This window comes from Sinocyclocheilus rhinocerous, unplaced genomic scaffold (assembly GCF_001515625.1).
Source record: "Sinocyclocheilus rhinocerous isolate Xijiao unplaced genomic scaffold, SAMN03320098_v1.1 scaffold23, whole genome shotgun sequence".
Classification (NCBI taxonomy): domain Eukaryota; kingdom Metazoa; phylum Chordata; class Actinopteri; order Cypriniformes; family Cyprinidae; genus Sinocyclocheilus; species Sinocyclocheilus rhinocerous.
In genome coordinates, this window is record NW_015644367.1 from 583,515 (window position 1) to 600,791 (window position 17,277).

Here is a 17,277-nt window from a genome sequence, read left to right on the forward strand (position 1 = left end):
AAATGGTTTGTTTGAAACTGATAGTGACATAAAAATTACATAAAGCCACTGTTAAGCATAACACATTTTTGACGTAAAAATATTTGCAAACCGTGTCGTTTCTAAATATTGTCGGTGAAAACCATGTAACAATTAAAAATATCTCGTGGAAGTAATAGTAAACGTACCTATTCTTGACCGCGATCGAGCTGTCGCTTTCTGTGGGTGAGGGAATCCCTTACACGTCATATTGCTTGGATACCGAAAACAAAAACAGTGCTTTTGGACCATATATGGGCATCTACGTCAGCGGAACACCAGTAAGAGGAGGAGCCAGGACTCCCTACTTTACAATGCGTTCTCAGGCTTCATTCACAAGAAGAAGCGCTGCTGCCGAAACACCGAACAACCTTCTACTCCCGTTTGTAATAAACACATTCCGGATTATTTTTTATGGATTTATAAATGCACGCATTTCACGGATTGCACCAAGGCCTGGGAAGTGTTATTCAAGGAGAGATTGGAATTTAGAAGTTTCCTCCAGCAGGGAACGGGATTGATGTCTTAATGCAACTGTTTTGGAAAGAGACTAAGGGCATCTTGACGAAGACTCCAAATAAAACTTATTACGGTAGGTGACTTTAATATAACACAAATATTTAAATGTAATGCATCCACTTTTCTCTTTTTATGGTGCATTACGGTTTACAAACGCAAGCGAATAGTTGATGTCCTGACGGAAAAGCGCTTCATGTGACTTCTGTTGGGTGACAGGTGACATCCCGTTCTCGCCGGGCACAGTAGGTGTTTCGGCTTCTCTCGGCTCCACTAGGGAGATGTTTCAGGGGTTCCCCGGAGACCCCGACACCGGCTCCCGTGGAAGCTCATCTCCTTCTCTTGAATCTCAGTACCTGTCGTCCGTGGAATCCTTCGGGAGTCCGCCCACCACCAGCGCACCGCAAGTAAGTCACAGTATTTATTCACATTTAAACATCATGTTTGTCCGTGCAAATAACTGTTTTACTAAACAGCACGGCAGCTGCGAGATTTGCTTGTTTCTGTAAGAGAAGCGGAGCGACGTTGCTGAGGGAATGCATTTGTATTCGTTCGAGTGTGTTTAGAGGTGTAAAGTCGGAATAGAATTCAATCGAATACTGACAAGTCAGCATGCGCGCGGAATCAGGCCGGTAGCAACGTGGTGGGTTTACAGCACGTCGCTAAACAGATGACAAAGCGGTGGAACTCTCCGACGTTCTCACACGAAGCTCCGCCCTGTTTTCAGTGCTGCTGCTCTCGCTTCTCAGACTTCGGCGTGACGTCAATGCGTTCTATTTTGGAGTGTTACGTTGCGTTGCTAAGGGGAACACCGGGGGTGTGACGGGGGCGGAGGAACAGGGACGGGAGGGGCGATTCGAGTCCGGTTATTGGCTACGGCGTACTGCGTACGCCTTTGCCTAACACGCTTTCATATGAATATTAATGAAACATGGAACTCACACTGGCATCACAGGGCCTTTTTTTTCTAAAAAAAAATAAACCGTACAAATATAGATTTTTCTTCTAAATATGTTTTAATAGCTGTGTACAGATATATTGGTAAAACGTAAAATGTATTGTGTACTTGCATTTGGACACCCATTTGTTGGTAATTTGTTGGAATTTTTAAAACAGCTTTAAAACAGAAAATTCTAATAAGAATCCATGTATTTTTCATATTTGTGTTGCTTTTCATTATCCTTACTCTTTTTTTCTGTTTTCATGATCTTTAGTCTGTTATTTGTACATGGAAGAAGATACAGCTTTACAGCAAGTGGTATTTTACTATCATTGATATATTATTATAGTCATTGTCAATATTTTGAAATAGATTTCATTTTTAAAAATTTTCGGTTTTTGTTTTAATTTTATTTATAGTTTTAGTAAATTTGCTATGTGTTTTTGTCATTTTTATAGATTTTTATATGTCCATATAGTTTTTATGATTTTTTTATTTATTAGTTTTAGTTTATTTCATTTGAGTTATTTCAGTACTTCAAGTTGAAGGGATAGTTCACCAAAAATGAAAATTCTGTCATTATTTACGCTGCCTCGTGTCATTCCAAACCTGTATGAGTTTCTTTCTTCTGTTGAATATAAAATATTTTGAAGAATGTGGGTAACCAAACACATTCTGGTCCCCATTGACTCCCATAGATTGGAAACAAAAAACTGTGGAAGTCAATGGCTACAGTCAACTGTTTGATTTCCCACATTCTTTAAAATATCTTCTTTCAGAAGAAAGAAACTCATACAGGTTTGGAACAACTGTATTTCAAGGTGTTTTTCAGGGTGAGAAAATGATGACAGAATTATAATTTTTTGGGTAAACTATCCCCTTAAACTAAACAAAAATGATAAATGTTGCCTTGACTTTTTTTGTATATTTCATTTTATTTCACTCAACGATAATTTTGCTTCGAGTAACAAAATTGGGCTTTTATGGTTTTAGTTTTATTTAACAATAATAGTTTTGTTTACAGCAAGCTGGTGGGGCCCATAGTTAAATACTGTTTATGTTTTTGGTTTCCAGGAGTGTGTATCAGCCACTGGCGTGGTAGGGGTGGGTGGAGGGTCAACCGGCACCGGGGCAGGGGTGGACATGCCCAGCTCATTTGTGCCCACAGTGACGGCCATCACCACCAGCCAGGATCTGCAGTGGATGGTGCAGCCCACTCTCATCTCCTCCGTGGCACCAGGGCAAAGCGGCGCGGGCTCCAGCACCATGACGCAGCCTGTTGCTTTGGATCCTTATGACCTGCCAGGCCCAAGCTTTTCGTCAGGTGGAGGATTCACCCCACCAAGCTCTGATACTCCTGGCACAGTGAGACAGTCTCGGAGCCGTCGCCGTGCACGCGATGAAACGGTGAGTGAGGACCATGACAGAATGGTTAGTCATTTAACATTTTGATAAAAAAAATGTAAAAACTAAATTTGTTCTGTTCCCAGCTGACACCTGAGGAGGAAGAGAAAAGACGTGTTAGACGAGAGAGAAATAAACAGGCTGCCGCTAAGTGTAGGAACCGAAGGCGTGAGCTCACAGACAGGTTACAGTCGGTGAGCGATGCTGTACTCACATATAATTGCACTTGTTACATTACAATATTTCATCCATAATAATAGATGAATGCAAAGGCATCATAATTACTGGATTCATAACATGCCAATCTGCTCATAACAATCATTTTTACAATGATAGTTTGTAAATGATTCCAACACACACATATGCATTCTGCTGCATTGTAATTAGAACAAAGAGTGTATAAACCCACCGTAATTATATTGTGGGAACTGAGTTCCCAATTAAGAAAATGGCATTTTCTCCAAGTTTATTTTGTTGTTGCTCTCTGAAACTATAGCAACATATATTTCTGAAGTAGCTCTGTGCCTGAACAACTATGATAAAAGGAAACCCTTGTTTTTGTCCTCATTTCATGTGATCATATCATCTCTGTCCCCTTGTGTCCTCCTCTTGTCTCTCCAACCTAAGGAGACAGACATGTTGGAGGAGGAGAAGGCCGAGCTCGAGGCCGAAATATCCGAGCTGCAAAAGGAGAAGGAGCGCCTGGAGTTCGTCCTGGTCGCCCACCAACCCGGTTGCAAAATTCCCTATCAGGACCAGCCCCCTGCGCCGCTGCCGCTGCCTCTGCCGCTGCCGCTACCGCAGACATCCCTGCAGACGCCTTCTGTCTCCGTGGTGGGTTTGAGTGTGAAGGAGGACACTTTCTACCTGCCGCCGGCCTACTCGTCCCACCACCACCACCACGTCCCGGTTTCACAGCCCACGCAGACACAGCCGGCCCCAGCACAACAGCAGCAAGGGATGATGCAGGAGGTAGCCTTTTCTAGTTCTTTCTATGGGCAGGGCCAGCCGGCGCCGGACGGCCCGTGCCTTGTTGCCGACGGTGGCGGTAACCCTGACACCGGCAGCTACATCCCCTCATACACATCTTCATTTGTGTTCACCTACCCAGAGGGAGCCTGCGGGGCCAGCGCTAACCAGCGAACCAGCAGCAGCGATCAGTCCTCTGATTCCCTGAACTCACCCTCGCTTCTTGCACTTTGAGAGCTCTGCGTCTCTCTGCCTCTGCTTGCCTGTCGACAGCAACACATGCACACTTACAAGTTCAAACATTCGGTATTACACCTCTCAGACGTTGCACTGATCTTTTACATTAAAGCCTTTCGATTTGAAACCGAGGCCCAGATGCGTTAGCATCTGAGTGACTTCATCAAATGATGTAAGTGTATATTAATTCACAATGAATTCAGGCTTAATATCAAGATGAGTCAGTAGACCATGCACGCACACTCACACACACACATACACACACACACACACACACACACTTAAATTGTCATAGACATTCAAATCCGTTTGACATAACAATAAAAGCACATCAGCGCACTCCCCCTTGCTTTTATCTTTTCTCGTTCTGGCTTACATTGGTGTATCATCTCCCTCCTTCTCTCTCTATCCACGCCAGGTGCCTGCTGTGTATTTGTCTAAGCAAAAAAGGGGGCACAGAACTGCTTTGTGGGTTTTGTTTTTTGTTTCGGGCTACCTTGCTACCCTTTCTTTCTCCATCCAGTTCATCCACACCTCTTCCTGTGACAAAAGGACATGACCACACACTCTACAGTACCTATCTCTCGTTTTTTTTCTCCCTTTGTTGTCCATCTCCACATCTGTTTCTCCTCTCTCCTGTCTCTATGTACCTATGGTTCTCTCTGAAGTCTTCAGCCCCTGAGAGCCTGTTGGACCCTGAAAGCCCATGGAACCTTGAGTGAGTGCCAGCCCACATCCCAACACCACAATTTCCCTTCGCACGGACCATCCCACAGTGGAACCTCAAAATTTCAAAATATCGAAACGAACCAGCCACAGCGCGCAGATCAAATGCCATCTCAGATGCCACCACACTGGCTAAAGGAACGGGACTCTTCATTTCTCCTCAGCACTGAGGATTTGATTTTGGATGAGCGGAGGCACACTGGCTAGACTTTGGCGAGGCCAGCGGAGGAGTTTTGGAGAGCCCTTGGAATGTGGAGGTATGAGATGGTGAGAGTATTCGCATGACCATGCTCTACCTGTCATCTCCCGCTGGTCCTTTGAAAGCTTTCACACCGTGTTCACCCTTTCCCCTTTCTTGAGGAGTTTGTTTGCTTGTTTCATTCTGTGTTTTAATGATAGTATTAACTCCGATCTCAAAAGTGGCTTATCTGATGATAACATAAAAGAGTGGCTCGACACTGTGTTTGAAGAGCATTATAATGAGCAACCAAAAAAAAAAAAAGGACAACCTCTTGGTTTTGGATGTGTGGCCTCTGTGCTTCTTAAAGTCCTTGACATAGTCCTTGAGTTGTGGATGTGGTTTAGCACAGCTCTAGGCTTTGATTGTGAATGGAAGTCACAGAGTACTACATCTCCAGTTGCTTTCTTTCTTTAAGGGGGTTGTTGCTGTTGTTGTTGTTGTTAAAATGGAAAAAAGCACAAATGCCGGCTGCGGACGGAAGGAACACAAACAGTTGCCAACCTAAAGGATGGGATGTGCTTTTGAATATGAACCGTTTACTTTCCTGTGAATGTTTTTGATGTTTTGAGTTACTGATTTTTCATGATGCTTTTTCTCTTTTGCTCTCGATTGTGCTGTTGCTGCCAAATGGAAGAATTTTGTGGGGCTATTAGCTGCTCCTTCTATCTGTTACTGTTGTCTTACTGCAGTTATCACGAATATTGTTATTATGGTTATTATGATTATTTCATAGTTATCTCATGTTGGCAACTAAAAAGGCATGTTGTGCACTATGAACCTTTTTTATGTCTAAAACTATATATATAAAATATATATAAGTATATATTATGTATGCATATATATATACATATTCAGTGTGTATATATATATACAATGATTGTAATGTAATGTATGAATGTTCAGAAAATGTTATTTTTGTCAATGAAGACAGAAGGGAGAGCTTGATGCACTTGGTTTTGGTTCAAACATAGATATTTTTCTAAAAGAACAAAAAATATATTATAATAAACAATAACAGCCCGCCTTTCCCTTAATATGAAAAACATTGTCACTGCCTTTCATTCGAAACGTGTAATATGTATGATGACTGTATTGAAACTGTGGTGCATATAGTGATATATGTATCGCAGATTTGTGCTGTGCTTGATTTGTCAATGAGGTTGGTTCCACAGCCCTTGTTCATCAACCCCTGTGGACAAAACACACTGGACGCAAAAGATCTATAAATGCTTAAATAAATCAATAAATATGCTAAAGAAAAAAAGAAGATATGAATTGAGTGTCTCAATGTATTCTAGATCATCTGATATTCAGCTGTGTTTCTCAAGCAGTGGTATTGATTAATCATGTCCAGTGTGTGCTGTCTGCCCTTTGGCTTTTGTGTGTGTGTGATATTCAGGGCTTGATGGACAACTTTGAACCAGCCCTTATTCATTCATGTTACGGACATGATCAGAAAATGATGCCTGTCGACATCATACACAGATGGGAAGTATTAGATGAGGTCCATTGTTCTTATTAACTTTGGCTTCATCGTGTGGAGTATTTTATGAGGTGGAAATGATAATATTTGTACAGTTGTTTAAATCGAAATGCCTTTTCATGCTACATTTATATACACAGGTGCACCATTGTCTTGTTGGTTGAATTTAGACCCAGAGCATCACATTTAAGCTGAAAAGAGACAACTGCGTGAGCTCTTTCCAACAGAGCCATTTGATGAAATTACGTTCTCATTTGGCATTGAAAACTGAATTAAGGCATCTCGAACAGTGACGTAATGAAGCCAGAGCTGTGATTTCACAAAGTGGGAAGTTATATGATATTAGAAAGCACATTGTCAAACAGCCCCATGCTCCATTACATTGATATCAATTGAACTTTTCTTCAAATAACTTTATTGTGTGTCACAACAGTTTTATGTTGTTTTGATTTTTCAGCTGTTGGTGCTTTTGTTAGGCTACTCCTATGCCAAAACATTTTGTTACTGTATCTGACTCTGATATGATAGCATAAGGAGATGTTGGTTAAATTATACAGTATCAGTGACTCTGTGGTCTTCCACTTTGCAAAAACTCTGTTTAGATTGAGCTGGGTATTTTCAAATTCACAGCGCTTTGAATTGACACAGTGGAATGCAATATATCAGATACTCTGAGAACCATGTAGCAAATCAACTGAATTGTATGATACAAGTCGTTCCTTATGCTACAGTGTCACAGTGAAGAATTGAGACAATTTGTTTTGTCTTTCCAGTTTACCTTACGTATGATTTACTCTGCTGAGACCTCAATGACGGGATGGTTATGCATTATTAGGATGTAAAATGTTAGTACCTCCCGGGCTTCAATGTGAGCGTCATTTGATAGGTGAACTGTTTTACTTTCTAATGCGCATTTGAAGATTGCCTTCAGTATAAAATGAGTGAAATATTAGCCAACTTAGACTAATGTTACAACCACTTGTTCAAAAAACTGAAAAGAAAGAGGGCTGACCTGTTTTTTTGTACGTTTTTTGCCTTTTTTGAAGGGAAATGAAAGTTAGGTGTAAAACGAATCACGTAACATTTCAGAAACGATATGGTGCTTTTTCAATACTGTTTGTCTTTGTATATTCTTGATTAAGAGTGCCGATGACAGAGGTTTCTGGGAGATTTGACGTTATAGGTTTAGGACACTCGTGATTTTAGAGTGCTTTCCTCGCCATGACTGCTCCAAGTTCTCATACAGAACAGCATATTTAATACATACTGAACAACCCTTGTGAATTATATAATCCGCCGTTCTACATTCTTTCTCTTTTCACCCTTTCTCCATTTCATTTCACTTTATGCTATATTTCTAGCCCTTTAATGAATGGGTAAGGACTTTTCATATCGTTACATAGACTGTGAAATCTTGGTGTACTGTCCTATCTTAATATCTTTGTATGACGTCCAATTTTTCTTGTAAAGGAAATGTCTACAAAATAAACATATACATAAAGAGTTACTATCTGTTCGTTTGCCAAACTTTAATCTATTAAGTCTGTAGAAAATGTAGCTCAATGTACTTTGTTAATATTAACGAATTTTCTGCATTTATATTTTGATTTATGCATTGAATTGTGTTGTATTTTAGGTTTGAAGGAATTGCCTGTAAGTGGTAATGCCCTGGCAGAAAATTACCAGGATCTTTTCCGTTTTTCCACTTAATTATTATTATTATTATTATTTTTATTTTTTTTACATCTCAGTAGAAAAAGTAAAAATCGATTAAAATAAGTAATTATGCTTATATATATAACAGCACAATATTCTACAAATAATATTTTACAAATATTTAATGCACAAGGATGATTATATTTGGGGGTCTAAAAGACTGAAACCCCGTGACACGCAATCAGGGACATGGAATTAATTAAATTTTGCCGCCCTCTAGTGGATAAAATAGAAATAGCACGTTGCATTATACAAATAGCCAGACCTTAAATTAGAGTATTTTTTACCAAAAAAATGACAATATTATCATCATTTGTTTACCCTGATGTTGTTATAAGGCCGTAAGACTTTTTTCACGGATAAAAAAGAAAAGGAAGGATGTCACCATTCACTTGTATTGCATCAATTTTCCATATAATAAAAGGTGACCGAAGCTGTCATGGATAATTCCACTTAATAACAAACGTCCAATTGTTTTGTTGCCGCTTGCCGGTATTTACACACAAACTGACCCACCGGAGCAACAGAACGTTGAATAAGACATGTTTTGGAGCCAGTGATTGCTCGGTTCATTCGGAACATTCGGGTCAGTCGATTTGTTCCGAAGACGGAGAGGATGTTACGTCACAATATTTCCGCAACGCGTCGGTTTTTCCCTGGGAAGATGGCGACCGTTACAACAGGTAAGAGACAGAAATGACCCTTATGTATGGAATATGGTCACTGTACAGCTCCGCAAAGACGCTTAAATCAACATTTAACTACCTGTGGTGGGAAATTCAGAGGAGAATGTCTTGTGGAGGTTAAGATAAGTTATTCACGAAGAGCTAAAGCGCAATACTGCGGCGTGGTTCAATGAAAACAGGCCACGCACTGCATTACTATTGTCTCGTTATGACACAACATTGTTATTTAAATGCTATTTATATCACACAGATGTGCTTTCATATATCATATTAGCGATTAAAGGGAAATATTTTTATATCGTATAATTTAGTAAAAGTCATTCTACCTGGTCTTACTGTATGTACACCTGTTTATAAAGCAGTCCCTTAAAATGATTGTGGCAGAAAGTATGTGTAGACCAAGAACTGTTTTATTCTTCGCTGGGAAAACACACACACACACACATTTGTAAAATGCCAAAACTGGTTTGCTGGTTTGCAGTCTCCCAGACTGGTCAGATTGGTCTGTTGGCTGATTTAAGAAGGATTTTGGCAACTTTTCAGCTGTGAGGCCAGTTTGCTGACCAGCTAAACCAGCTGCACTTGACCAGTCTTTAAGATCAACTTTGACCAGCAAACCATTTTAGGTGGTTTGAAATGTTGTTGTTTTTTTCAGAAATGTACGGTAATAAACAGTTATTAATATTGTATTCTCTAGTGTGCACTAGACTGCACTAAGACTGAAGTACTGAACACTGAATGTTAAACCAGTTAATCCTAAATGGACATTTCTTTTGTAAATTAATTTTGACTATCCATTCAGATAGTTTTGTTCAGCTTGTGAACAGCCTTAAACAGGAGAATTCATTTAACGACACGAGACTCATGGCTTTAAAAATAATATTCATGCAGCTGCTCTGGCTGACCATGTGCTCTCTCTTTGTCATGCATGTCCCATACGCTGCTGACCTCCTTTCCATGTTGGGTCTGCAACATTTTTCGTTTGTCTCCTAGAATTAGTCTGTTTTAACCTTTATGTAGTTGTTTTTCCTGACCATATGAAAACACACACAGTGTCATCCAGTTAATGTCAAATATGAAAATAAATAAAAAAATTCTCTATCTAACTTCTCGATCCGCTAACAGTTCACAGTATTGTCTGCAAATGCTAACCCATTCTAAACAAATAAGCTACAAAATATAGTATTGTTTCTATATCAACAGATAAAATGGTGCTCTTGACCATAATATGTGTAACATTGCTGACAGCTTTAATTTTAGTCACAAAAATTTACACATTTCTCTTTAAAAATGTATGTTATTCTTTAGTGCATATAATCACTGTTTTCTTTGCTGCTTTAGTCACCTCAGAATGGATCCAGTTCTTCAAAGATGCTGGGATCCCTCCTGGACTGGCTGTCAACTACGCTGTGTCATTTGTTGATAACAGGTAAAAATAAATCATTGCCTTTCACTGGCTATGTTTACATGCAACCAAATAATCCATTAGTTATCGGATTGATGGTTCAATCGGACTGAAAAGCCTTCATGTAAACACCTTAAGTGATCTGAGCTTTTAGGTCTGAACTTTTATGTGCTCTTCGTCTCCTAATTAGGACCCAAGATAATATTAAGTCTGCTCTTTTAAACAAAGAAAATAAGTGATGGTAGGAGAATAGTATGTGCAAACTGCGGAAAACTTTGTATATTTGTGCAGTGTGCGTGTGTCAAAAGATCAAATCTGAAATGAAGCTTATGACATAAATGTGCACATCAACCCAATTTATTTAGACGCTACGTTCAGATTCATCAATCAGAATGATTTAATTCCGAATGAAACAAAAGGTGTCCATGTAAATGAAGCCACTATAGTGAACCTGTCCAAACAGACATGAACTGGTTCATCTGGTTCAGTACAGAATCGATCTCGGTCTGCTTATGTGTGCTTTAATTGCTGGATGTTTTCTCACCATTTTTGAACAGTCAAAATCTGGCCTTCCATGTAAACACCTTAAGTGATCTGAACTTTTAGGTCTGAACTTTTATGTGCTCTTCGTCTCCTAATTAGGACCCAAGATAAATATTAAGTCTGCTCTTTTAAACAAAGAAAATAAGTGATGGTAGGAGAATAGTATGTGCAAACTGCGGAAAACTTTGTATATTTGTGCAGTGTGCGTGTGTCAAAAGATCAAATCTGAAATGAAGCTTATGACATAAATGTGCACATCAACCCAATTTATTTAGACGCTACGTTCAGATTCATCAATCAGAATGATTTAATTCCGAATGAAACAAAAGGTGTCCATGTAAATGAAGCCACTATAGTGAACCTGTCCAAACAGACATGAACTGGTTCATCTGGTTCAGTACAGAATCGATCTCGGTCTGCTTATGTGTGCTTTAATTGCTGGATTAAGTCTGCTCTTTTAAACAAAGAAAATAAGTGATGGTAGGAGAATAGTATGTGCAAACTGCGGAAAACTTTGTATATTTGTGCCGTGTGCGTGTGTCAAAAGATCAAATCTGAAATGAAGCTTATGACATATAAATGTGCACATCAACCCAATTTATTTAGACGCTACGTTCAGATTCATCAATCAGAATGATTTAATTCCGAATGAAACAAAAGGTGTCCATGTAAATGAAGCCACTATAGTGAACCTGTCCAAACAGACATGAACTGGTTCATCTGGTTCAGTACAGAATCGATCTCGGTCTGCTTATGTGTGCTTTAATTGCTGGATGTTTTCTCACCATTTTTGAACAGTCAAAATCTGGCCTTCTCTAAAATGTGAACAAACAACATTCTGAACAAAAGGTTACTCCTGTACAGCACAACTGGATGCTGTAAAAGTATCAACTACTTTTCTCTTTTCAGGATTCAGAAAAGCATGCTCCTGGACCTCAGTAAGGAAATAATGATGGACTTGGGAATCACAGTCATTGGGGACATCATAGCCATTCTCAAACATGCAAAGCATATGTATAGACAGGTGAGTGCAAATGTTAATTTCTAGTATTTGGGTATATAAATGCTGCCAAAAGTAAAATATGTCTTCTGGTGAAACAATAATTTGCTAAAATTTTGTTTTCTGATAACAGTCTACAATTGACAGATTACTTTGTGTTGTTTAAAAAATACACACACACACACACACACACACAGTGGAGATGTGGAGATCAAAATTAGAGAACAATATATAAATAATTGATTTTTTTTCTGAAATATTGTTAATCTTAATTGCTCAAAATTTAAAGGAATATTAGCTGTAGGTATACCACTGTTCTACTAACATGTTTGACAAAATAATAAAATTTAGAGAACAGTAACCACTGTAGCACGAAAGAAGATTACAACAAAAAATTTGGAGGGTTGCAGCTGTCAGAAATTAATAGAAATTGTAGAGGCTCCTGCTTTGAGTGACTTCAGCACATCTGCGGCTGCAGGACATCACTAGTTCTCACACTGCGCTGGTGTGATCTCGGTCCACTCTTCTTCCAGTATCTTCCATAGTTCGGTAACTGTAGTGGGTTTCTTGGCCATAACTTTGTGGCCAAGGTTTTTCCAAAGATTTTCAATTGGGTTTAGATTAGGACTCTGGGCTGGCCATTTCTTTATTTCAAGAAATAGAGTAAAGGAGCTGCTTTACACATTTTGCAGTGTGACGGGGACAAAATTACAGGCTGATTGGGAAATGCTTGTAAGGAAGGAACTGCATGTTGCTGAAGGAGGTTCTGATTAACACTTGCATTCACTCTGTCATGTAGCTGTATAAGAGGCCCAACTCCTGCTGCACAAAACATCTCCCAAACTAAGACACTTCCTTCTACACCTTTCACTGACTTCTTTACGCACTCGGGGTTCAGTCTTTCCTCAGTTTGACACTGAACAAAATGTTTCCCATCAGACCCAAATTAATTAAACTTACTCTCATCACTGAAGTGAACTTTAGACCAGTTCTCTTCTCTCCACACAACATGCTCCTCAGCAAAGGTGAGCCTAGCCTTTTGATTCTTTCTGCTGATGAGAGGCTTCGTCACTGCAGTGTGCGCTTTCAGTCCGACTTCTTTTAAACGTGCCGAGACAGATTCTTACCCTTTTCAGCTCTGAACTGGTGAGCAATTCCAGCTGCAGTGTTGAACCGATTCCCCATTGAGAGTTTCCACATTATCCTGTCTTCTCGTGCATTTGTCTTACGTGTACGACCAGCCTTTTTGGGGGACTTGAATGAATTAGTGTCATTGTAAACCTGCAATATTCTAGAAATCACAGATTTGGAATGACCAACTTCTCGTGCGATGGCTAAAAGGGTCAACCCTTTGGCATTTATCTGGACAACCTCCTGTCACAGGATTTCAGTCACCTTAGAGCATCTTGCAATCTCAGTGAAAATTGGAGGAATGCTGCCAGTTAAATATGGTTTGTCATATAATTAAGGAAATTAGATGAATTAGTGTCATTGTAAACCTGCAATATTCTAGAAATCACAGATTTGGAATGACCAACTTCTCGTGCGATGGCTAAAAGGGTCAACCCTTTGGCATTTATCTGGACAACCTCCTGTCACAGGATTTCAGTCACCTTAGAGCATCTTGCAATCTCAGTGAAAATTGGAGGAATGCTGCCAGTTAAATAAGGGTTGTCATATAATTAAGGAGATTAGCATGATTTGGCAGATTAACACCAATAACTTGGAGGTATCTGTAAGTGTTCTCTAATTTTCATCTTTTAGGAATTTAGGAAATTGTAGGTTGTTCTCTAATTTTGATCTCCACTGTGTGTGTGAATATATATATATATATATATATATATATATACACACAATATAATAGAGAGAGTCATACAAAAATATTGTCCGCTGCAACCTTTTACAAAATTATTGCTGATTGTGTCTGTTAAATGAATTATGCATCTGACATCTTATCTGCTGAGCTGATCTTCCATCCCCTTTCGGTTTGAGGAAGGATCTGTTTTGGATCAAAAGTTTGATGGCATTAGATGCAGTGTACTCACTTTTGTGGCCAGCGGTTTAGACATTAATGGCTGTGTGTTGAGTTATTTTGAGGGGGCAGCAAATTTACACTGTTATACAAGCTGTACACTCACTACTTTACATTGTAGCAAAGTGCCATTTCTTCAGTGTTGTCACATGAAAAGGTATAATAAAATGTGAGGGGTGTACTCACTTCTGTGAGATACTGTATATATAATTCTTTATTTTTATTTCTTTATTTTTTTGAACATGATCATCCCTTCCTCTTTACTAGTTATATCACAAAATACATGATACACATGTACACCTCATGTCTCAGCTCGTTAGTTCGCTAGAAAAATTAAGTCTACAGAAGAGCATTTGATTAAACATATGCACTATTTTAGCTTAGAATCGTTATATTTTATTTAACCTGTTAGTGATGTCTTAATTATTTAAATTGTTTGAATAAATCAGTCAAACAAATGACAGATTATGATAGCCACTGTGTAAATGATTATATTTCAACAACGAATTGGAGTAAATGTGATTTTCTAATTTATTTTACAATTTAACATAATTTGTTTTCTGTGCAATTTACATGTTTGCAGATATTTATTTTTAACATTATTCTATTCAATTCACTTTTATTGTTGGAATTTCATCCAAAAATTGTCTTGCACCCCATGGCCTACACTGTCTCTCTTTCAATACACTACAAAACAAAATCCATACAGTTACAGCCCAATGAACACCAATAATAATAGCAACACATAAATACATTATTAACTGCAATACTTTACAGTGAACACTTCCACGTTTATTATATTATATTATATTATATAAAATAATATTATATTATATCATCTAAAAATGTAAGTTTTCGCTGTATTGTTAATTGTAACCTATAGTAATGTGTAAGTAATAGGGCTCCCTATATAGTTTACAGCATTAGCAAAGATACATTTTTTTTTTCCTTAGGAAAATTTTATTATAATTGAATTTATTTAAAGACTGAGCATCAATTTGTTCAGTAAACCACTGTTTAATGCAAAAAAAAACCGAGGTATGTACCGACAACTTTACATAAAAACATTATATCTACCGTCATCAGCAGCCCTGGGGTCCATTCTTCGTACCTTGCTTAATACATCTGAGATAATTTGACACATCCCAGATCTTTTAATCATGATAACTGATCTTTGGCTAATTAGGTTCTTCATACCAGTTAGCGTATTTGATTAAAATATCTGGATTAAGTTGTCTGAGATTACTCCCTGTTGACATGTTCATTGGAAATCATGATCAGTAATGCCGTGATTGGCTGGCGGCAAGACAGCAACGTAATGACATCATATAATTAAGATCAAGGAAACCGCCCAGCCAGCAAAATGACAAAAAACGGTTACACATTTTATTTATGTATTAGAAATTTTAAGCGATTCAAAATAATTTTTCATAATTTCTAGAATTTGTACAGGCTTTGCATTTTTCAGTGTCAAGAGCATTGTAATTAACAATTCATTTAATTTTGAAGTGGATTTGTTATACGTAGCAGCATTAATTAAAGTTTCTTAATCCATAATGATCTATTAAGACATAACTGACTGTTTAAATTAATGGTGCATCATAAAAGCTTTTTGAGATTTGAGAAGTGAATCTGCATCTCCTGTGATGCATCAAAGCTCACCATTCAAATGAATGCACGGCTCAGACAACCTGTACGTAATGTGTGCATGACTGCAATAAAATTGAGATAATTATTCCTTCACGAAAAAATCTCTCATTAAGTAAAACTGGTTGTGTCTATTATTATAGATATGCAACATTAATTATTTTCAAAATAATGTAAAAATTATCTTTTAAAATAATTTTTCCTGAAAATAATTTTTCCTGGTTTAATAAGGTACACTTATAAGAAATTAGCAGTGGCTGAGACAGACTTTCAGTATCATCTTCACTTAAAATGATACAATCTAGTCCTGTTTACATGAAATAAGCCTGCTCCCGAGCAGGTTTGAGCTAACAGGCTTACTATGTTACTTTTACTTACTAATCTGTTACTATGACAGCAACTCCGGGATGAGCTTCGAAGAACCTAACATTCTTGGATCATGTCAAATCGTCAACAGTAAAATCCAGCTAACTGAGTAATCCACGTACGAAGAACAAACCCCTGGTCTCTAGATACTGGTTATCAGCATTTGTTGATCACTAGAGGTTTTGTCTTTCATGCATACCCGTGCATTGGCATGCTTCATTATTCTAAATGTGAAATAATGATCTTTTATCCTCTTAATGCAGGGTATGTGTAAAATGACAACTGAGGCCATTTCGTCTGGACAGACTAGTGTACAGGCTGAACTGAGACGTACTGCTAACACTCGTAAGTATTGTAAGTATTAAGTTGTTTTGCATATATAAATGTTTGTACCTTGTGTCCTTAATTGACAGTTTCCCTGCAGTTCTTCTACTGGTTGCTCATACAGGGAGTGAGTTATCTTTGTTTGAGTGGGCTGAAGCTGTAGCTCTGGTAATGTTCATGTTCCCCTGACAGCTGCCACACGCATGATCGCCAATGCTCTGAGCCGGGACTCCCCACCAAGTACGCCTGCCCGGCACCCTGACAACCGAATTTCTGTAACGGTCTCCAACGCCAGTGCTAAAACAGGTACATACTGTGATGCCGTGTCACAGCGCGACGAGACAAAACCTGTAAAACCCATTATAAACGAGGCATTTATTGCATCCTGTGGGACATAATTACGGATTATAATGACTTATACTGTCTTTTTACGCGTTGCGTTGCATCTCGCCGCGTAAACATAAAACCATGTCTGCATTTGTGATCTGAGAAATGACAAACAACAAGCGCTACTCTACACTGCTCAAAACTGCGCTACTCTACACTGCTCAAAACTCGCGTTTGAATCGTCAGTGGCAAATTTTTTAAATATGAAAACGTACTTACAGACTGTGAGTCAGCATTATTTGTCAGAACCACCGGCATTGTAGGCTACTCTCCCAGGAAACAGTCCTCGTCCTCCGTCAAATGCGTTGCGCACGCACAAATATATGGGTTAAACTGTTCTGGAACAGTGTTGTAAATACAACTTAACCACTGATTATTAGTCGTGTCCTCTTTTGGGACCAAACAAAGTAGTTTCGATTTCACAACGAGAAACACAGTGTCTCCACGACATGGCGGCGGCGGCGGTAACAATACTACAGCGAGAATCAAAGTTACGCCTTCTTTCTTTGCGTGAACATTTGGGCGGTGTTATGCAAATCTTCCCACATCGTGACGTAGACATGTGGGGGCGTGTTAGAACGAGCCGTTTTAGGTAGGCGTGGTTGACTCTTAACTTTTATAAAGAATATCTCTTTGG

At 38.7% G+C, this 17,277-nt stretch overlaps 2 protein-coding genes across 7 annotated transcripts in view; both read left to right on the plus strand.

The window, feature by feature from the left end:
• Positions 1 to 360: 360 nt before the first annotated feature.
• LOC107758249 (protein fosB-like) lies at positions 361 to 7,516 on the plus strand. 3 transcript variants are annotated; one of them, XM_016575945.1, is made up of 6 exons: positions 361 to 610; positions 754 to 941; positions 2,549 to 2,881; positions 2,965 to 3,072; positions 3,506 to 3,850; positions 3,990 to 7,516. In XM_016575945.1, exons 1-6 carry the CDS (start codon positions 547 to 549, stop codon positions 4,053 to 4,055), a joined length of 1,104 nt encoding a protein of 367 aa, XP_016431431.1. In that variant the 5' UTR covers positions 361 to 546; the 3' UTR covers positions 4,056 to 7,516. The 3 variants fall into 3 exon arrangements, with proteins under 3 accessions (XP_016431431.1, XP_016431432.1, XP_016431429.1); XM_016575946.1 differs by having other exon boundaries at positions 4,753 to 7,516; XM_016575943.1 differs by having other exon boundaries at positions 3,506 to 7,516.
• Positions 7,517 to 8,875: 1,359 nt separating this feature from the next.
• The window catches only part of LOC107758250 (uncharacterized protein C19orf47 homolog), an 11,770-nt gene continuing 3,368 nt past the window's right edge, over positions 8,876 to 17,277 (plus strand). For 3 of the 4 annotated variants that reach the window (XM_016575947.1, XM_016575950.1, XM_016575948.1), the window contains exons 1-5: positions 8,876 to 8,933; positions 10,278 to 10,365; positions 11,794 to 11,908; positions 16,193 to 16,283; positions 16,446 to 16,559. In XM_016575947.1, coding sequence (XP_016431433.1) covers positions 8,915 to 8,933; positions 10,278 to 10,365; positions 11,794 to 11,908; positions 16,193 to 16,283; positions 16,446 to 16,559 — 427 coding nt within the window. In that variant the 5' untranslated portion in view covers positions 8,876 to 8,914. The remainder of the gene's footprint in view (positions 8,934 to 10,277; positions 10,366 to 11,793; positions 11,909 to 16,192; positions 16,284 to 16,445; positions 16,560 to 17,277) is intronic. The other variant, XM_016575949.1, reaches the window with a different exon arrangement.